This window comes from Acartia tonsa, chromosome 2 (assembly GCF_053477335.1).
Source record: "Acartia tonsa isolate MP-2025a chromosome 2, ASM5347733v1, whole genome shotgun sequence".
In the NCBI taxonomy this organism is placed as follows: Eukaryota; Metazoa; Arthropoda; class Copepoda; order Calanoida; family Acartiidae; genus Acartia; species Acartia tonsa.
In genome coordinates this window covers 2,516,924-2,539,322 of record NC_137261.1, presented here as the reverse complement: position 1 = coordinate 2,539,322, position 22,399 = coordinate 2,516,924, and the positions used below count along the sequence as shown (strand labels likewise).

Sequence of the window (22,399 nt, the reverse complement as noted above, 5' to 3'; positions counted from 1 at the left end):
CCTTAACGATCATAGTCTAATTCAGAGTCCATCTTTGTAGAGTATGTATAACTTTTTTTCTCGCTATTTAAAAATATTTTCAAAATGGTTTAGTTTTACTGATTCAAATTGTGACGTATTCTAACTAATATTAGAACTAATAAGAAGATATTTCACGTCTGAAATATCTTCTTTAAAAAGTCCAGATTTTTGGACTCTGACAAAAAAAATGAACTTGGTAAAATTTGACCAACTTTTTGGTAAAAATTGACAAGGTAAATTTTTAGGCTAAGTCCAGATTTTTGGACTTTGCCAAAAAAAAAAACATGGTAAAATTTGACCAACTTTTTGGTAAAAATTGACAAGGTAAATTTTTAGGCTAAGTCCAGATTTTTGGACTTTGCCAAAAAAAAAACTTGGTAAAATTTGACCAACTTTTTGGTAAAAATTGACAAGGTAAATTTTTAGGCTAAGTCCAGATTTTTGGACTTAAACAAAAAAAAAACTTGGTAAAATTTGACCAACTTTTTGGTAAAAATTTTTACTTTTTATTGAATTTTTTCGCATAAAAGAAGCTAACTTTTTTTTAAAACCTTGAAAATTATTTCATCATTTCTTTTAAAACATCCTCCCGCATCGTCAAAAATATATCAAATTTAATATTTACTTATTTGAGCTAGCTTCATACGAATTAAAATTAAAAGAAAAAAAATCCAGGTCTGTGTGTTTACGCAGATGTGCCGTGTGCATTTGAATTTATCGATTTTTCATCTTTAATATAAATATAAGCTTTCGTATATTCCCCTGAATGTTTCTAAAAGAAAGACAGAGATTTCGAATTATAGAGTAATTTCGCTACAAAACTTATATTTTTAAGTTTTGAAATTTATGGCACCTCTGTGCACGCATGCGCACTATTGATAAGCTTATGATTATTTGAATATATAGAGTGCCAAAAATAATTATTAGTTTTGATTCAATTTAATCAAATATTTTGAATCAAGAAGTAAATTACTACTCAATTTTCTCTAAATATTTAAATTTGTAGAATTTACAATTTGTTTGGAAGATTTTTTTTAAGCAAGATGTTTAAAAATGTGGCAAAATTGTGGAACAACAATGTTTCATGATTTCTATATTTATGTTGTCTTTGCCAACCGGAAATACCACCGAGATGGGTTTTTAAAAGATGAATGCCACATTTTTTCGGCGTTTTTTAGACATTAATTGATTGAACGTTGACGATAGAATTTCAAACAGAGTATATAACATAAAAATACTGAATTTTAAATTATTTTTTTAGCAATTTTTCTAATGTCTAACACAGCTCTAAAAAGATGCATTAATTAATATGCAGCAAAAATGGATTGAAGATAATCTTTTTTTTTCTATGAAGGCCGTACCATCAAAAGCGAAATAATTAAATAAATCATTGTATACTCTTTTAGATTTCGCGAATGTCGCGCTTGTTATTCATAGCGTAAAAAATGTCGAAAAAACGCGGCAATATCTTTTAAGAACCCGGCCGGAAATAGATTCTATATGGTTAACAACTATATATATATTTAAATATTTTTTTTTAATATTGAATGCACTATATTTTTTTATATTCTATCGAATATATATTTTATATGTCATTACAAAACTATATTACATTTAATATTAACATTAAAAAAAAAAACATCAATTTAAACTTTCGTAACCCTGTAATTAGGTATTAGCGTTAGAAGTACAGTTCACCACGGTCCACGCTTGGGCTAGCATCACTCACCAGCATGGCTCTGCCTAGGCTTATAATGAGAAAGGCCAGGGTATTATTATTACAGGTATTGTGTCTTTAAAGGGACTGTGAACGTAAATTTTTCTCATCTTAATATCAAATCTTAACATTATCTTATTCATAATATCTCACAGATAGAGCAAAACGCGCTTTTGTTTGCTTAAAAAACGGCTTTTTCCGACGATTTTTATTTGTTTCCTAAAGTGGCACCTCCGCCCCAACCCTTCCTTTGTTACCTACATTTTATTGTGTTTTAGTCAAAATTTATTATAGGTATTAAAACTGTGGCAGTTTACAGTGACAGCGACAGAAACTCTATGCATGTAGCCATGGCGGACGAAGCTGTTAGAATTGGTCCAGCTGCCTCACAACAGAGCTATCTCAGGGGAGATACTATTTTAAAGGTATATTATACCAGAGAGAGGAGATACTGTTTATTAAACTAGTGCCAAAAGTTTTATAATTACGTTTACATTTTCGTTGGTTTACAACTTTCGACATCAGGACTTTAGTGAATTTTGATTGGTTAGCTCAATAGGTTGAGTGTTCGAACGTTTCAACCACTAATATTAATCCAAGGGGTAATTTTGTTAATCATCATTGAGGATTTACATCAATTTATCGACCATTGTTTTGTCTTATCCCTTTATATCTCTGACATTATACTGTTAGGTATTAGTTTTAGATGGACATTACAAGAATTGATTGATTAAAATAATCCTTAAATAAAAGTAACAGGATGTTTGTTTGTCTTCGTTTGTAGCGAAATATCTAGCGTACGTACACGTCTCTCCTCTACATTGAAGCTTATTGTATGTCTCGGAAAGGTTTTAATTTATACATGGATTTTTTTATAGGCCTAAGAAAAATTACCCCAAAAATTTTATTTTTTAAAAACTTTGAAAAATTAAAATTCAAGGTAGTGGGTCGGCTCTTTCCCAGCCCCCCCCCCCCCTCCCCACACCTTTCACATTGCAAAAAAATGGGTGTTGTTTTTTGCTTAATGGTGTGATTGATAATTTAAATTGAAACTTGGAAGAATCTACCTATTAAGATTTAGAATAACTCTTATATGCATCATCCTATTATATAAAGCAGTAAGACTTTTTTTCTAAATAACTACTGATCCGATTGGGTTCTCTATTTTAGGTAGGCATCACATAGGTCCTGAGTTGGTTTTATTCTATTTTCTGATCATATTTAAGCCTTAAGATGGATTTTTTACTTTTTCTATTGAAACTAAAATAAAAAAATGTTGGGATCTATTTCAACTCACCACTAACTCAAGTGCCCCTAGAGGCCTCTAGGGGCTTAGTTACTATTGACCATACACTGTATTATCTTAGGTTGCGGCGGAAACCGGCTCCGATGCTGTACATCCTGGCTATGGATTTCTCTCCGAGAATGTCGAGTTTGCTAATCTTTGCCAGGTAAATGCAGGGAGGGAGGGGACAATGGGCTGTTAACTACACGTGTCCCCAAACTTTTATAATAACGTATTCTTATTCGTTGGCTTAACAACTTTGGGGATTAAGTGATCTCTGATTGGTTGGTACATTAAGTTGAGTGTCCAAACGTATCAACCACAAAAGGTAATCTATGTAAGGGGTAATTTTGTGTATCATCAATGGGGTTGTACATGTACAGTACATCAATTTGTCGACCATTGTCTTATCCCTTAAGATTCTTGGGTAAATGGATATATTATTACCTGGATGTTACACCAGTTTTTCATGTACTCTAATAAAGCGGTACTCACAGCGGGCTAAAATAAAGATACACCCTTATTCCTCCCTTACAACACCCCCTTACCTCCTTCTGGGTAAACGAACTGACCAATATATGAAGTCCATGTTAGGAACCTAAATTCATGACAACAAATTTCCATGATATGTCATTAATAATATCCACGTGTATTTTATATCCCTGGACAGGTAATATTTTCCATTTGACTGCAGGGAGGGAGTGGATATTAGACTGGAAGTTATACTGGTAACCAAAGTTTTATAAGCACGTTAGCTCACAACTTTAAATCTTGATTGGTTCATTCAAACTAGCAGTGTCTGAACTAATCTAAGGTGTTGTTTTGTTCAATATATTTGGGGATTTATATATGTATATTTCGTTCATTATCTTGTCCACGGTCATTAGTGTGAGGAATGGGGTTGACAACACACCCCTTAAAATTAAAATTATGTAGATTCCCCCCCCCCCGTTTTTTAAAAACCTCTAAGATTACATCCCTTCCCGTAAAAACCCTGTGCACGCCACTGTACTGCTTACGTTTTTTTCTGGTGAATTTCAAGAATGTAATATTATATTAATAAGAATGATACCTACCTTTTAATTTAATTTTTTTTTTTATCAGGAGAAAGGAGTTATATTTGTTGGTCCACCGTCCACTGCCATTAGAGATATGGGTATCAAGTCTACATCTAAGGTAAATGATAGAGTAGCTACTCAGGAACTTATTTTGGTTGATTTCAAGTAGAAAGAAATAACACTCTATACTATACCGGAGTAACAGGATGTCTGTTCATTTGTCCTCTACGATCTCAATCTTCTGGTCTTCCATAATTTTCAGGGAATGTTTATGCTGTTTTTTTGGCGGGGGGGGGGGGGGGTATGACACCGCTTCTTGGAAAAATGACCTCGAATATTTTCATTGGTAAAAACCCTCCAACCATCCTCTTTTAAGACGAAACACAAGTAGGCTCTAGGAAAAGCAACTGTGTATTTAAAAGAAGTCTGTCGTTACAATTTTTCTAATATTTAACCTGTTTTTTAGATGATCATGGAAGCCGCTAACGTACCTGTAATCCACGGTTACCACGGAGAGGACCGAGCCTGGACACCTTGAAGGCGGAGGCAGACAAGATCGGGTTCCCTGTTATGATCAAGGTGGGAACAAGGACAAGTATGTCCACATGTACCGCAATAAAATAGTAAATAATATAAATATAAAACAGGATGTTTAATATGGACAATGACATAATATATTTCAACTTCAAGGCTCGATTATAACATTATACCTTAGGTATAATTCTGGGAATCAATGTTAAAAAAAAAAGGAATATGTAAGTTATATAAATTATATATATGTATGTAAAGAAATGTAGTGTTATATTTTTCTACCATTGTGTAATGATATATAGTACAGTCAGACGGAGTGACGGCATACCTTATTGTAGAGTAGCTGCTAAATTTTATATTGTTTTTATTTTTCTACCTGTGGAAAACTGTTATTTGATATTGTCATAGGCTGTCCGCGGAGGGGGTGGCAAGGGTATGAGGATTGCCATGACCGCTGGCGAGTTCGAGGCCCAGCTGGAGTCTGCCAAGCGCGAGGCGATGAAGTCCTTCGGTGACGAAGTGATGCTCCTGGAGAAGTTTGTTGTTGACCCCAGACACGTAGAAGTTCAGGTCAGTTTTGTTCCAGGGGAAATTATCAGGAACGCATGGGCTTTTTATTTCACTAGTCCCCAAAGTGTTATAATAACGTTTCCTTATTCGTTTGCTTAACAACCTTTGAGACTTTTATTTAATTTTAATTGGTTGCTTCATTATGTTGATTGCTAAAACGTTTCTACCACTAATTGTAATCTTCAGAAGGGGCAATTTTGTGTATCATCATTGGGGATGTATATCAATTTATCGGCCATTGTCTTATCCCTTTATATCCCTGGGAAATTATACTTGATTAATGCCTATGGAGAGAGATGGTTGATTTAAAACGTAGTTAGACATTTGTATAAAGTTCCAAACATTCTTACTGCCTTGCTAAAATCTTCTAACAACCTATCTCTATTTAGGATGTACCCAAGCCTGGTTTTCACTGCCTACCCCAGCGGGCTGCCTTGCTAAAATCTGTGCTCAACTTCTTAAAGAAGGCTATTCAGGAATGGGTTATTAAATGATTTAAGACGAAGTAAAATATTGTTTAAGTTAAAAAAAACATTGTACTAAAATAATTTACGTTTCTGTAGACTTGATTAATCAACCATTCAAAATTCAATAAAAGTCCCTAGAGTTGTTAAAGCAACGAAGAAGAAAATAAAGCTTTGGGGACTAGTGTAATAAACAGTCCACTTCCTTCCTTCATTTAATCCTCCATAACTTAGGACCCCGCGTTCCACGACTCCATACGCCACGTGAAGCATATATCAGTAATGCCGAGTACTATCCTGTTCTTGTTAGCCACGGATGTTGTTACTGATTATGTTTTCCAGGTAAGCTTTCCCTTTATTTTTTCTCGTTCTGCGTTTTCAAAGATGTTTAGTTAGATAAGTTTGCTGATTTTTTTGCCACGTGTCAAGATGCCTGTAGGAAATGAATGAGGGGGGAGAGGGGGAGTCGAACCTACACACTTTTATTTTTGCTTTCAAAAGAAAAAATTTAGGTGTGAGAGTAAGGGGGGGGGGGAAGTTCTGACACATTTGCGTAAACAGCGAGTATAGGCTTTATCTTTGGGACGGACGGACGGACGGACAGACATCGTTCTACTTTGTATTATAGATTAGATATTTAGTAGGGAGGGATGGGACATTGGGCTGTAAATTACACTAGCCCCCAAAGTTTTCAAATAACATTTTCTTATTCTTTGGCCTAACAACCTTGGGTACTTTTATTGATTTTTTATTGGTTGGTTCATTAAGTTGAGTGTCCTAACATTTCAATCACTTATTGTAATCTACAGAAGGGGTAACGATGTGTATCATCATTAGAGATGAACATCAATTTATCAGCCATTGTCTTATCCCTTTATATCCCTGTACTTATCTAATTAACTAATGAGCAATTTTATTCCAGGTTGAATATCAGTGATACGAGGTCGAATGGGGCCGGTGCCCAGCAAATCCAGGAGGTTGCGCAACAGTTTTCTTCGGCCAGAGCAGTAGAATCAAGAAAAATATGTTTAAGTGTTTCAATCAATAAAGATAAAAATGAAAACAATTTTTTTTTATTTTTGCGATTTGTGTACAAGCGATGTTTTTCTATAATTAAGGTCGTTTTTTACCACTTTCTCGTGATTTTTACCACCCGTTTTTACCACAATTTTTGGTAAATTTTTACCATATTTACCCTATTTCTGGTAAAATTTTACCAATTTAGGGCAAAAATATTACCAGGTGTTGAACAGTTTTACCACTTTTTCGGTAAAATCTTACAGAAATTTGCGGTAAATTTTACCAAAAAAGTGGTAAAAATTGGTCAAAATCTGGTATAAATTTGCGTCCTAAAATGGTAATATTTTACCGGAAATCTGGTAAAATTTTACCGATAATTGTGGTAAAAATCGATGGTAAAAAGCGTCACAGAGTACCACAAAAAGTGTTTTTACCACGGTTATGGTAAAATTTTACCACCTTTTAAATCGTATAGGCTGGTAAAATTTTACCATAAAAGTGGTAAAAACTAGGTTTTTTTATGGTATTAATTCCGTCCTGGGATACGGAAATGACTCTTATAACAAAAGGCAAACAAGAATAACAAATTAAATAGTAGCGAAGCAACGAAAAAAAATATCAAAATCAAATAATGAATAAATGATTTATGATGAAGGCTATCTTTGATTAAGGCCATCAATACAAATCTCCTAGAAGTTAGGGGCCAATTCCGCTAGTAGACAACTAAAGTAAATGTCTTTTTTTCAGTTCAGGGAAATATTCACAAAAAATTTCAATAGTCTATCTCAGTTTGAAGGAAATGAACCATAGATCAAACTTTTTTTTCTAAATACTCTTTTACAGAATGGTAGGTGCTTTATAAATGTAAGTTAAATAGAGGATTCGCTACAAAAGAATATAATTTATATTTTCCAACAAAGGAAATTTGTTGCATTAACTAAAGATGACTAATTTCTTTAGTAAAGAAAATTAAACACGTAAAATATGACATATGATACATTTCCGGGTAAAAAAAAAACTTTCTTTGCAAGAATCTTTGTATTAACAAAGCTACTCTATAATTCTTAATGTTCGTCGATTTATTAGAAAGTTGTTGTATGAGAAACTTAGATATTTTTTTTGTGAATATTCCTCTGTACATCAAGCTTCCAAGTAAGATTATATGTTTTGCTTACCTAAAGAATTTGAATTTCGCTTTACTAATCAAGAATATTGCCATCCTTGTTCTACACCAAATGATTAGTTGTATAGTAAAATTCAAAAATATTTTGAAGACCCAGGACTAATGAATAAGGTTGCGTGATTTTATCTTTCCAATATTTTAGCTGTTTTCTTCCACCCCTCCTTTAGACTATATATTAATGACATGTTTTGATTTCATCTGTAGTGCTTAAAACATAACTCTAGATAGACTGTGATATTTCATAGTATATAATCTTAGAAGCTATGCTGCTCTGTAAGAAATTTTGTCTGTCAGCATGGAATATTGAACTTCAACTATCTTCTCATTTTTCTTTCTATTTAGTCTTTGTTTAAAATACGAATTTTTTTTTTATTTTTGTATTTCTTTTCTTACTTTCTTTCATTTTTTCTTAGTGTTTTAGTTCATTGTTTCTTTCTGAACTAAAATTATGTGAAGTTTTGCCTCTGGTAGCTTAATATTTTGGTATAAAGAAATTTGGAAGATTAATAAAAACTAACTCTTTAATTTTACATTTTTTATTCCTAATGTTTTCTTTCGACTTGTGGATTATATCATTCTTGTTTTGCTTTATAAAATGTTCTTTATAAATGGACAATCATCATTGTTCTATCTATAATACAAAGTAGAACGATGTCTGTCTGTCTGTCTGTCTGTCTGTATGTCTGTCTGTTTGTCTGTCTGTCTGTCTGTCTGTCTGTTTGTTTGTTTGTAGCAAAGGATCTCGCTAACCGCTGAACCGATCGGGTTCTCCTTTACAGGGTAGCTTCTCATAGGTCCCGGGAAGGTTTATAACTATTTTCTTGGGGGGGCGAGACACCCCCAATTCCCCAAAAATGAAAAATACCCCCCCCCCCAAAAAAAAAGCTTACGGAAAAGACTATCAGGTCCTGAAAGGACGTTATCCATAGGCGTCCAAGGGGGGGGGGTAATGGGCCATTTGGCACCCCCAAACGATTTTGGGGGTGCCGTAGTCACCCCCAAAATTTTGTGAACAATACCCCCCCCAAAAAAAAATTACCCCTACCCTGGGGGTGCCGTAGGCACCCCCAACGATTTTGGGGGGGGTATTTACCCCCCCCAAACCATTTTGGGGGGGGTAATTACCCCCCCAAAATAAATGTTCTTTAAAAAAAAAATTTTGGGGGGGTATTTACCCCCCTCCCAAATTGAATGTTCTTTAAAAAAAAATTTTACTGATAGTTTATTTTAGGATAGGTTATATTGGTTTAGGTGATTGCCCCACATGGTTAAGCAATTGGCCCCCCGCAGGGGCTAGAAATAGGAGAGAAGCTTGTGTGAAAAAAACGAAGAAACGCCCCTTAAAGAGCATTGTCACAAAAGGGACTATACCCCAATATAGTCCAACCAGTTAAAACAGTTCTTAACCATGATAACAAAAAATCTAATAGTTTGATCATGTTTTATTTGCTTGGGCCTTTATAAGGGCTAAAACCATCCCGGGGATCTATGATGTAATTGTAAAGCACTGAAGATTCCATAAAATAGATACCTAACTAAATTAAATATTTCATTAAATAATGAAAAAGAATTTCTATAGGCGATTTCTTTTGGGAGGATGTCAGTGTGTCTCAAAACTAGTTATAAAACTTACCAGGACCTATAAGACGCTTCACTTTAAAGTATAATCATATTGGTTCATTGGTTAGTGAGTTAATTATTGTATTTTTATGTTCTAAAGAATGAGATACTACTATATATTTGAATAGTAGTGGCGCCATTAGCATCTAAGAACTCGTGTTTTCTAAAGGGTAAAAAGGGAGGAGAAAAATAGCCTAAAACCACTCAAAGGATTGACCTATAATAGTGTGGAACCATCATGGGATCTATGTGAAGCTTTCCTAAAAAGGAGAACTCAGTATTAAAAGTAATGAAATCTGAAGCTATAGTCAAATAAACCTTACTTACTACTTTATGTTATAGGATAGTACTTATTAACTTAATAGATTAGGTAGGTGCTTTTTTTACATAATTAAATTACCCCCCCAAAAAATTTTACCCCCGGGGTAAATTAGTTTGGGGGGGGTAATTACCCCCCCAACAGATTTGGGGGGAGTATTTACCCCCCCCAACAGACTTTAGGGGGAGTATTTACCCCCCCCAATCAAATTTTACCCCCGGGGTAAAAATTTTGGGGGGGGTAAAAAAAAATTTCGGCGCGCTTCGCGCGCCATTTTACCCCCCCCAAACACGAATTACCCCCCCCCCTAAAATTTTTTACCCCCCCCAAAAAAAAAAGCTTGGACGCCCCTGACGTTATCCTAGGACTTTTAGAAGTTTTTCATAATTGGACTCGAAGGAATTACCGAAAATTACCCCACAGGGGGGCTAAACCGGTAACGTTTTTTCAACCTAAAAAAAACGATGAAAAACGGCCAGCCAAACATAAATAATCATATTTAGTATAGGTTATAGGGATCATCCACAAAATTTTTCGTAAGAAACGAACTATTCCTTGTATGTCAAAAATCATTTTTTTAAAGACGAGAAATTTTGATTTGTTTCTTACAAAAATTTTAATTTTCTTAAACTGTTTTTAACCTATTTTTTTATCATATATCAAAAATATACTATGACACCAGTAGAATCAGACTGCAGAGCCCAAATTTGAATTAAGTCCCCAATAAACTTTTTTTGGGGGATTTAAAAATCAATTTTATATGTTGCTGTGATCATTTTGATGGAAGCAAAAGCATTTTTTAGTTTGGGGTTAAATTGTTTCTTACAGAACAATTTGATGTGATTCAGATTATATCAATACAATAATAAAAACTCTACTCTGTTCGATGCAAATAATTTTTTTCTAAAACAATAATTTATATAGAAGAAATTTAACATTAAAATAAAACGTATTATTCTGAAGTCTGAACCAATTACAAGTCTTGTTTCATTTCTGTTTTTTACAATTCAAAAAAGAGTGTTTTCACAAAGTGACTTATTTGCAATGTAGTTAAATAATTTTTATTTAATTAAAATGAAAAGAATGAAAACTATACACGTAAAAGATACATAATTTTTAAAAATATTTTTAAAAAATAAGTTTGAATAATCTTATTTTATATCATATTTGTATGTGTGTCAAAAATAATTTTGTTGTATTGCATAAACATTTGTTGACATCTTGTCATGTTGACATCAAATTTAACCCTTTACAGCCAATTTTTATGTGTTTAAAATAGGTGAACGAACACAAACATGTTAATGTTAATTCATTGGTATATTGTAAAGATTTAACTTTTTAGTGAATTTTTATAGTAAAATCATAAGGCCTAATTTTACTCTATACCAGAATACAATATTTATGAAGCAAAACACTCTAAAAGCTACGAATTTTACCCAAATAAAAAAAAGACCTTTTGCTTTGATCAAAATGACTACGGCAACAGTAAAAATTAATATTTAAATCCCCCCAAAAAAGTTTATTGGGGACTTAATTCAAATTTAGGCTCTGCAGTCTGATTTTACTGGTGTCATAGTATATTTTTTATATACGTTTTAAAAATAGGTTAAAAACAGTTTAAGAAATAAAATTTATATTTTTTTATAAAAAAAACCTGTTCTATTCACTTTTTGGCCTAATTCTTGAAAAGTCCATATTAAATTTTAGATTTTACCAAAGAAAACCTGAAAATTGATCTTAAAAATTGAATTTGAATTTTTTTTTAAAACTGTTTTTAACCTATTTTTGAATGGGGGGTCAAAAATATACTAGGACACCTATAGAATCAGACTGCAGAGCCCAAATTTGAATTAAGTACCCAATAAACTTTTTTGGGGGGATTTAAAAATAAATTTTTAGTGTTGCTGTAATCATTTTGACCGTAGCAAAAGCTCTTTTTTTACTTCGGTTAATATTGTGGCTTACAGAACATTTTTATATAATTCACTTTATATTGATACAATAAAAAAACATTACTCTGTTCATTGGAAATAATTTTTTTTCTCCAAAACAATTAATTTCATTGAAAAATCTAACATTTACAATAAAACAAATAATTCTGAAATCTAACCAATAAGAAGTCTTGTTTTATATAATTCTTTACAATTCAAAAAAAGAGTGTTTTCACAAAGTGACTTATTTCCAATGTAGTTAAATATTTTTTATTTAATTAAAATGAAAAGAATGAAAACCATACACATAAAAGATACATACTTTTTAAAATTATTTTAAAAGATAAGTTTGAATAATCTTATTTTATAACACATTTGTATATGTGACAAAAATAAATTTGTTGTATTGCATAAACATTTGTTGTCATTTAACCCTTTACAGCCATTTTTTATGTTTTTAAAATAAGTGAGAGAACACAAAAATGTTAATGTTAATTCGTTGATATATTATAAAGAATTAACTTTTTAGTGAATTTTTATAGTAAAATCATAAGGCCTAATTTTACTCTAAACCAGAATACAATATTTATGAAGCAAAACACTCTAAAAGCTACGAATTTTACCCAAATAAAAAAAACCTTTTGCTTCGGTCAAAATGATCACGGCAACAGTAAAAATTAATATTTAAATCCCCCCAAAAAAGTTTATTGGGGACTTAATTCAAATTTAGGCTCTGCAGTCTTATTCTACTGGTGTCATAGTATATTTTTTATATACGTTTTAAAAATAGGTTAAAAACAGTTTAATGACCGGAAATAATTAAAATTTTGAACAACTTTGCTTTTATGAAGTTTTTCATAAAACCTCTCTATATATGATTTATTTATGGCTGAATTTCCGTGACCTTAGCAAAGCAACTGATAAAAATGGCCATCAGTTATCTCCCTTCAGGAGTGGTTTTATGAAGAACTTTATGAAAGCAAACTTGTTCAAAATTTTAATTAAACAATCTTTGCTTTTCTTGTCATGCTTATGCGGCAACTCCTAGGGGGTGAAAATTGAACTTGAAATTTTCATATCTAATTTTCTCAAAAAGATCCCGCTGAAATATTTTGGTTTTACCTGGAATCATTATGGTTTTATGTCTAATTTCACCATACATAGGTCCCAGAGCTCGGCACTTACTTTTATCTTGATTCAATTGTAGCCTGGCGTGATAGGTATACCTTTTATTTATGTTAGTAATTAATATATTGTCTCATTCATTCGAATCCGGTGGATAGTAACCGGTTCAATACGAAAAAACTATGTCTAGCATCGTATTATATCCAGCTTTCTACGAATATAAAAATGTACAATCATAAGATTAAAGCCAGTTTTAATCTTATAATTGTACATTCTATATCCGCGGAAAGCTGTTTATAATACGATGCTTGAAAAAACTCTTATTAAATGCATAAAATATATAATAAAATAAATTTTCAAAAATTTCAACCCAAGACTACTTTTTAAAACTAACATCTTTGTACAGGCCAAATATATAATTCAAAAACATAAGTTTTCATTCTTAATCGTCTTAAAATAAATAAATAAATAATAATAATATAATATATTTGATTTTTTCTTACTAAAATCCTATAAATATAAAGTGGTAAGGTTTTTGTCTGAAGCTAAAGACCTCGGAAATTACACGTCCGAATAGGCTGTGCTTTTGTGGAAAGCTTCATAAATATCTTGTGGTGGTTTAAGGCTTTTATTCTGACATCCCCCGCTCTCCCCTAGAGGCTAGGGGCGAAGCAACTAGTATTATATATGAAACACTAAAAATATATAAAATTACAAGGGAAAACATACACCTAGATATGTGTTATCATATGATTTTAGAAGTGGATGATTATTGGGCAGTTTTAGGTATATATTATCATGCCCAATCTTCATGCGCGCTAAACTCATGGATAAAAATACACTTGCCAATTATTATCAAGGATATTTGGGTTTATGTGTAGCGTAGCAATAAATCATTAAAAATAGAAAGATTACATATTAAGAATTAAGGTAAGTCAATAAAAATCATAATGTTGCATTTTCAATGGATAAAACATTTCATAAACTGCTTTTGAAAACTAAACTCTTAGTGTAGTAATAATATCAATATGATTGAATAATACAGTCACTAGTTACTCCAATTGGACCGAACTAGTAATTTTTGAGATATTTAGCTTCAGACAAAAAACCTTACTACTTTATATAATAGGTCGATAATGTCATTAGAACAATATATATTTTTCGATGTCATTATGAATAAATTGATTTCGATCATATGTCAGACATAAAAACAAACTGCAATATAGTCAACACATACAATTTGGCTTGCATGGCTGTCCATATTAGCAGTAAAACATATATGATAATACGGATATACCCTGCAGTTATTGTGAGGCTTCACTACTAAAAATTCGCTTGGCAATTATTAGAATTACAGTTTTCAACAACATTATATGTAACTTTGATTTGAAGTTCAAATGTAATAAGTAACACGAATACAAGGAACTATTTGTTTATAACAAAATGTTATAATATGTAGGGCTCGGCAACCGTGCATAAGCCGCACAAAAGCCACAAATTTAAAACCGCTTGTGTGCAAAATATGAAATTCTAAAAAGATGGATTGTCTCTATCAAGGAAAAGGTTTAGACATCCAGCAGAATGTCAAAGTAATAATGTAACGTTTCCATTTTGAGGCTTACATGCGGCGGTTACAATGTTCCTAAAACGGCGTAACATTGCTTGCCACTGTCTGTGATAGATCGCCCCTTTTGGTATAGCAACCTATTGGTATTTGCATTTTAAACTACTTTAAAGCTGGTTATTTGAGGAATAAAGATTAAAACTATGATCTTAAACTAATCAATGAGCTACGTTAGAAAATTGTCTCATTTATTTTAATCATATTACTTTTTGTTATTACTTTAAAATATCGATTATTTTGTAATAGCATATTATGCATAATGAATAAAAAAAAATATCTCCTGAATTTAAAGCGTTGCCTTTTAATGGCTGCCCAAAATCTGGTAGAATCCTATAAACGTATTCGTTGACAACCCATCAACCCACTGTCCTTTTGATAATCCTATTTCATAACATAGAGAGGTTTTTTTAGTTCTCGATTTTATGGAAGCTTCACACAGGTCCCGGGACGTTTTTTAGCTAGTCATTTTTAGATTTAAGCTTTAAGATGGTTTGTGGCATTTTTTCTGCTTTCCCTACTGCTTCGAATACTAAGGGCACATTTGAAAGTCTGTTTTCAGCAATTATGAAAAACAAACCCTATTCTTTAGGTGGTAAGGCTATAGGATAGGACAACTTCTTATTCATGACTCCTGCAAGGATATCTTATCCAACGGGGCTCTCTGGGATGCCACTAACCAACATAAAAAAACGCTTACAAACATTATTTTTTCTTGAAAATCATGAAAAATGTTTTGGGAGTTTATTGGGTGGTTCTTATACGATTTAAAAGATTTTGGCCCCAAAAACCCTCCACTGTAATTTTTGCATAAATTGGTTGTTTTTCTGCGTAATTCTAAATTTTGCACGCATCATCCAAAGTTCGCAACATAGACAAGTTTTTAAGAATGATAAAAATTTGATAATCTTTTGTTGTTTTACAAAGTGTTTGGCATACAAAAAAAATTAATTAATTTGGATCAAAGAAAAAAAATTTTAAGGCTTTTTTGATTACACATCGAATCATTTTCCTCTCCTAAAAGGCTAGCAGAATATGAGATCTTAGTAGAAAACTCAAAAGTAAGCATTTACTTGCACAGAAAATCTTTAAATATAAATGTTATGTGGAAAATTATTGATGAAAATTATGCACTCTTTCTTAATATTTCTAATTATTTTTAATACTGACAGACCTACATATTAGTAATTAAAGAGCAACCTTTTATCTAATGTCCATTCTTGTTAACCATAGTTTTTGAAGTGGCAAAACACAATTCCAAGCCTGAAAATTACTCTATTTGCAAATCTAAAATCCATTTCGGGCAAAACATTTCCGACATTTAGCTGGTTATCTATCTATCTACATCATTATTTGGATATTTTGCTATCTGGCTGCCATTTTTATCTAAATAGCTAGTATTATTGATTTAATGTTTTATCAAACTTGCTATCCAGCTATATGCATATATATATAATATATATATAAATAACTAATTTGTTAGCTGATTCTCACAGCTGGCTAAATTGCGACCTATTACACTGCCTCAGATATCTTGCTTTAGATCTAGCTAACTTACTAAACAAATATCTAATTACATTTCTATATTTCTTGATATCCAACAAAATAATATCTAGCTTTTCATCTATCTAAATAGCCCACTATTAATTCTTCAGACTATTCCGATAATCTTTTTTTCTATCCTTTATTTTATCGAACTATCAACCTTATTTCTGGTTAATAACCCAGATTTCTATCCAATTGTGCATCTATGTTTTATTATTTTCTATATATTTTGTGATCATATACAATTATGTATAATTATGTTGCAATTATTATTATCACAACTAAGAAAAGTTTAAGTAAAATAAAGCAAAGTTTTAGACATTTTCAGTTGGAAAAGAAAATTAAAGATTACAAACAAAGAAATCCATTAAAGGTGAATAAGTAAATTTTCTACATTTAAATGTCAAAAAGTGTAAAATTGATGAAATTAGTAATATAGTGATTCATTTTGCAAAATAAAGAAAAAGCTGTTTGCGCCTGCGCCTCATCCCTTATTATGTTTTATGATTTGCGTATGATAGCCTTTTTAATTTCATTTTAGATTTTTTCTAGCGCATTCGGTTGAAATTATAACATTTGAAGGGGCTAATCTCACCCCAATAGATAAGAATTTGTTGATAACCAAAATAATAATACATTGTATTAGAGTATCTTTGCTCCTCTAAACCATGTTGTCATTCAGTGATGAACGTAAAATTAAATTTTTTTCAAGAAAATTTTCTTATTTTTCTCTTTGCAACTTTCCATTTCAAACTTTGCAGGATGATTCTTGTAAATGTTAAGTACAATTTTGAAAACTTAGCAACACTACTATCATTATCAAAAAGTCGGTATGTCCATTCAAAACTTGGTGTTTTTTTTATTACTTTTTGATAATCATTTTTTGTGTGAAATAATTATCCTATTCATCTGATTTTTGGAGTAATCATTTCTTGAACACAAAAGTACAATATCATAAGCTAAGCATCTCAATAAACAAGTCCTAAAATGTAAGTGTTTTTTAACAGTATTCTGGCATATAAGCAATAATGCAACACATTTATATACAATTTTGTGTAGACTATAATATTAATATTATCTCATTTAGTGCTGACATTCTACAAGTTTAATTATTGTTCGTTTGACCTAAAAATTGATTTTAAAGCTTCGCTTTTATGGATGTTGTTTTCCTCATTAATCTATGAAACAGCAAATGCATTTTTTGGGGGGTAAAATGTTCTCCTACTATTCCTTGAATTGTAAAATAAATTGCTTTTTATGCAGAAAAAAATGTAATTCGTGTTACATGCACAGTTATAAGTGGGGGGTTGCTCGGCCAACTTTTTAAATAAGTCTATTTAGTATAATATCATTATTTTCAGGGAGGGAAGGGCCACTGCCAGAAAGTAAAAGTTCTCCAAACATTCCCCCCTAGTATTTAAAAGCTATTATAAGTAGTATTAAACAATTGATAATTGACTTAAATTAATTTTTTTATATACCTTACAAGGTTTCGTAATTTTTTTAAGTTTAATGTTTTTTTTTAATGCTCTATAGAAAGCTATTAATAACCTAAAAAGATTATAAGGAAATAATATTTCTCATGCGCAAGACGACATTTTATAGTGTTTAAGTTAAACAAATCCATTTCTTTTAATGGACGTAGAAAATACGTGGATATTATGAAAGGGGAAAATTGTCGCCAATTTCTGAAGCTAATTAACATGGACATCACTAAATGGTCAGTTCGTTCATCCAGTAGGAGGGTGAGGGGGGGGGGGGTGGATAGAGGAATCGGTTTTCTAGGAAGCTACAAGTTTAACTTTATTGAAATGATAATCTCAGGGATAATCTGGTGTAAGATCTAAGTAATAATCAATCCATTGATCTAGACTTATTTCAATCCTTATAATAAAGTAACAGGATGTGTGTTTGTCTGTCTGTTTGTTTTTTTGTGCCAAAGAATCACGCTAACCGAAGAACCGACCGGGTTCTCTTTAACAGGGTAGCATCTCATAGGTCCTTGGAAGGTTTGTAACTATTTTGGGGGAGGGTATCCCAACCCTCCCAAGGGAAATTACAAAAAATAAAAATATTCGTAGAGACTTGAACACAACATAGAAATCGCAAAATTTTTTAAAAACTTTTTCTTTCAAAATTGGCCGTTCAACTTCCCTCTTCTTAAGTTCCCCTAGAGGCCTCTAGGGACGTAGCCGCTAGTAATTATATATAAAACTAAAACTGTTCTCTAAATGGTTTGTTATTGTCATTTTAAAATCTGACTTTGCCTTTGTGGATTAGGAAACAGAAAGAAGAACAAACGAACAATTCTTGTAGAGTGTCAGAGTTTAATAAACAAAACAATAATTTGCAAGTCTAAATAAAAATGTAAATAAATTTGTTGCAAAATTGCCATAATACAGTATATCGTAAACGGACATACTTTCAGTGTTAAAAGCGAAGCTTTTTCATATTCAGTTTCAGTTGGAAATGAGCTATGTAATTTTTAAGGAATTACTATTAATCAGTGGCGTGCGAAGCACTTTGTCTAGGGGGGGGGGGGGGCATTTTGAACATTTTGCAAAATTTTGCCCTCCCCCCCTAAAGCAAAGTGCCCTTTAGGGGGGGAAGGGGCATTTTGATTATGTATACCTATTTTAAACAAGGGCGTTTTAAGGTGGTGGAATTACTTGATTATGGGCCTTCTAATCCCTATTCCTTCTTCCCCATCCCTTCCTCCCATCCCTTTCCCCAATACATTCCCCCATCCCTTCCCCCTTGCTTCCCCCCTCCCTATCCCTCATCTATATCCCCCATCCCTTGAGCTAAAAGGCATCTTGCAAAAAAATGAATATTTATTAATACCCCCCCCCCATCCTTCAGGTTCAGGGGGGGGGGGGGGTCACCCAAGTGCCCCCTTTCGGTTCGCACGCCACTGCTATTAATATTTGATAATACTTTTCAGTCGGGAACAAGATAAAATATTATAACTAGTAATAATTCTACAGGAATCACCACGCAAAGTTTTAAATCTTTGGATCATTATCGGAATGTATTTTTGTCAGCGTTGGATGTATTTATGACATGAAAAAAAACTAAGAAATCAATTTACCAAAAATACATCCACTACCAATTTGCTGGATGTGTAAGTGCTGTAGCCTAACTTTACGCCTAAATTACAGAAAAAAGCTATCCGTTCCGGACGTACGGACAGACGGAAGTACGGACGGACCAACCCATATAATTATAGAAAAGCTTCACTTTTAAAAATCGTGTAAATCTCTCCAATATGTGATATTAACTTTTTAAACTATTTCTAATGAAATTGTAGGTTTTAAAATCAGTTAAAAAAAATATTAAGAATTTAAAACCTAGTTATAATAAATTCGGGTTAGCCACACCTTATAAATACGAGAATTTTTAATTCCCCTCAAGCTAAAAGTACAATTTTTCCTTACCTTAATGTGCGCATGCGCTTAGAAGATTGAATATTTTTAATAAATAAAAAGCTAGCTCTTTTGCGATATATAATAAAGGCATTGATTTTTTTTTATTAATTTTGCAAACACATTGAAAAAATTAGATTATTAAAGTTATAAATAAGCTAACTATTCAGAAGTGACTGCAAAAAAGCAAAAAAATATCTTATGTTATGTAATCAGCTGTTTAGCCAAATGTAAACATGAGGATGAGACTTTTGAAAATGAAATTGAAAAAAAATCAAAATATGAATAATCATGTTTTGTTTAGTGAGTAATAAGTTAAACAAGCCTTTTTTCTTCAGAATCATAATTCGATTATTTCTTCATATATATTTTTCTATATAGCGTATAACAAGATCTTAAAAAAATTTGACTTTTCAATTTTCGAAACGTATATATGGGATTATTCTAATATTGATAAGTTAACATCAGAGAACTGAGGGGACATTGGGCTGTCTATTACACTAGTCCCTAAAGTTTTATGATAACGGTTTCTTATTCGTTGGCTTAACAATTTTGGGGTCTATAACTGAATTAATTTGATATTTCATTAAGTTGAGTGCATTTCTGTCTAATTAAACGTTACGTTTTAACCAATAATTGTACTCTACAGAATTAAGGGGTATTTTTGTGTATCATATTAAGAGGGAGTATTTTAATCGGCCATTGATTTATCCCTGTTTTAACTTATTGTTGTTGTTGTTGTTTTGGCTGCTCATGGTCAGTTTCCGGTCCGGGTAGTCATCAGTGGGGTGAGGGGGGGGGGGCGTGGGCTTATGGTGGGGGCTCTGGAGGGGGGCGTTGGAGGGGAGGAAGGCTGGTGAAACTTGGATGGGAGGAGAGGAAGGCAGCTACATGGGTGGGATTTTGCCAGAGGTCCATAGGAGTAAGATTTGTAGGATTATTTGGGCATGAAAAGAGGTGCTGGACTGTTTCTGGGGTAGGATTAACAGGACAGGATGGGCAGTTGGGGGTAAGAGAAGCGTTGATGGAATGGAGGTAGCTTTGGAGTTTAGGACAATAGTTGGATCTTAATTGGGAGAGGATGGTTCTGTAGTGCCTGGGGAGTTGGATTTCGGAGGGGTTGATGTCAGGGGGAGCTTGATTAGGGACAGGATTAGGGGGGTAAGAATTTATGGCTTGGGTGACAGCTGAGGTGTGGAGTCTGGAGATTGTGGATTTGTAGTTTGTGGGAAGGAGGGTGTTGTCGGGGGAAAGAAAAGGTTGGAGAGTAGGAAGGAACATGGATTGAAGGGTGGATTTTTTGGATCTAGGGCCAGGGGGGGTTGTGACGTTGTGGAAGGATGGGTGGGAGGGGCGGAGGGAGGAGGCCAGGTATTGGGAACAAAGAAGGGAAAGGTGGTTCCGTACTGGTAGGATTTTGGTTTCTTGGTGGAGGTGGCTGATAGATTTTTTAGTGGAACCAGTACAGATGCGGAGGGCTTGGTTTTGGAGGACTTGGAGTTTGTCAATGTTGTTTTTGGAGGTGTTAGGGAACCAAACAGGACAGGCATAGGTGGTGATGGGGCGGAGGAGGGTGTTGTAGGTGGTGAGGAGAGTCTCCTTCTGGTGGCCCCATTTGGTGCCAGCCAGACATTTGAGGATTCTAAGGCGGGAGGAAATTTTTGAGGAAATGGTGGAGACATGGGAACTGAAATTGAAAAAGGTGTCAAAGGTAACTCCAAGGATTTTAGGGGTTTTCTCAAGGGGAAGGGTGGAGCCGTTGATTTGGACTTGAGGGTGGAGGTTGGATTGGTGCTTGCGGTCAGAAGTGAAGAGGGTGACAGTGGATTTGTTGGGAGCTATGGAGAGGCCGTTGGTGGAGGCCCAGTCAGCGATTGAGGAGAGGTGGGAGTTGATGGATTCAACTGACTGGGGGATGTTAGGGGAGGAGTGGAAGGAGTTAAGGTCGTCGGCATAGGAGGAGGTGTGGGCAGGGGGAATGTGGGGGGCATCTGCTATGTAGAAGTTGAAGAGGACTGGGGAGATAACAGAGCCTTGGGGGACGCCAGTGTGGACAATTTTAGGAGAGGCATTGGTGTTTTGATAGGAACAGAAAGCCATCCTGCCACGCAAGTAGCAGGATAGCCATCTAATGATGTTGGGATGAAGGTTGGAGGAGGAGATTTTTTGGAGAAGGAGGTGGATGGGAATGCAGTCAAATGCTTTGGAAAGGTTGATGGAGGCAACAGTTGTGCGGCTGGGGGGGAGGTTTTGATTGAAGCCATTGGCAATGGTGGTGGAAAGGTTGAGGAGGGAGGAGGTGGTGGAGTGGAGGGGTTTAAAGCCGTGTTGTGAGGGGTGGGTGGAGAGGGATTGTTTAAGGTAGGAGAGGAGTAGGCGTTCAAGGACTTTTGCTGCAGGACAGAGGAGGGAGATTGGACGGTAGGAGGTGGAAAGGTCAGGGGGTTTACCAGGTTTGAGGAGGGCAATGATTTTGGATAGTTTCCAAATGGCAGGGATGTTGGCAGCGGAGATGGAGAGGTTGAAAAGTTTAGTGAGGTAGGAGATGCCATTTGGACCAAGGTGTTTAAGGTGAAGGATGTTAAGGTTGTCGGGGCCAAGTGCAGAGAAATTGGAGGAATTTTTAATTGCTTCAAGGGGTAGCAGGGGTAAAAGGTTGGAAGTTTCTGTTGAGGTGGTTGCGGCGGCGGATTTTACGGATAATTTTTCTGGAGAAAGGGTTGGAAGTATGACGGGAGACAGAGGTGAATTGACTGGTGAAGGATTCGGCAATGTGGAGGTGGGAGGTGTGGACTTTGTTGTTGTTGAAGGAAATGGGTTGGTTGGAGGGAGGGGAGTTGTGTTTGCCGGAAAGGGACTTGAGGAGGGACCAGAATTTGGAAGGATTTGTTCTATGGTCGGATTTGGAAAGGGTTTCTTGCCATTTTTTGTTGGAATGTTGGTTTACTATTGAGGAGATTTGGT

At 33.8% G+C, this 22,399-nt stretch overlaps 3 protein-coding genes across 18 annotated transcripts in view; all 3 read left to right on the top strand.

The window, feature by feature from the left end:
• The window catches only part of LOC145333813 (ethanolaminephosphotransferase 1-like), a 394,249-nt gene that overhangs the window by 265,829 nt on the left and 106,021 nt on the right, over positions 1-22,399 (top strand). The gene's annotated exons all lie outside the window — the stretch shown is intronic.
• The window catches only part of LOC145333860 (proteasomal ATPase-associated factor 1-like), a 321,357-nt gene that overhangs the window by 265,833 nt on the left and 33,125 nt on the right, over positions 1-22,399 (top strand). The window lies entirely within an intron of this gene.
• Positions 1,672-6,702, top strand: LOC145333797 (methylcrotonoyl-CoA carboxylase subunit alpha, mitochondrial-like). 2 transcript variants are annotated; one of them, XM_080179045.1, is made up of 6 exons: positions 1,672-1,805; positions 2,033-2,163; positions 3,106-3,189; positions 4,128-4,199; positions 4,548-4,660; positions 5,021-5,159. In XM_080179045.1, the coding sequence occupies exons 2-5, from the start codon at positions 2,077-2,079 to the stop codon at positions 4,617-4,619; spliced, it is 315 nt and encodes a 104-aa protein (XP_080035171.1). In that variant the 5' UTR covers positions 1,672-1,805; positions 2,033-2,076; the 3' UTR covers positions 4,620-4,660; positions 5,021-5,159. The 2 variants fall into 2 exon arrangements, with proteins under 2 accessions (XP_080035171.1, XP_080035163.1); XM_080179037.1 differs by lacking the exons at positions 1,672-1,805; positions 2,033-2,163; positions 3,106-3,189; positions 4,128-4,199 and adding exons at positions 5,572-5,660; positions 5,883-5,988; positions 6,569-6,702 and having other exon boundaries at positions 5,021-5,182.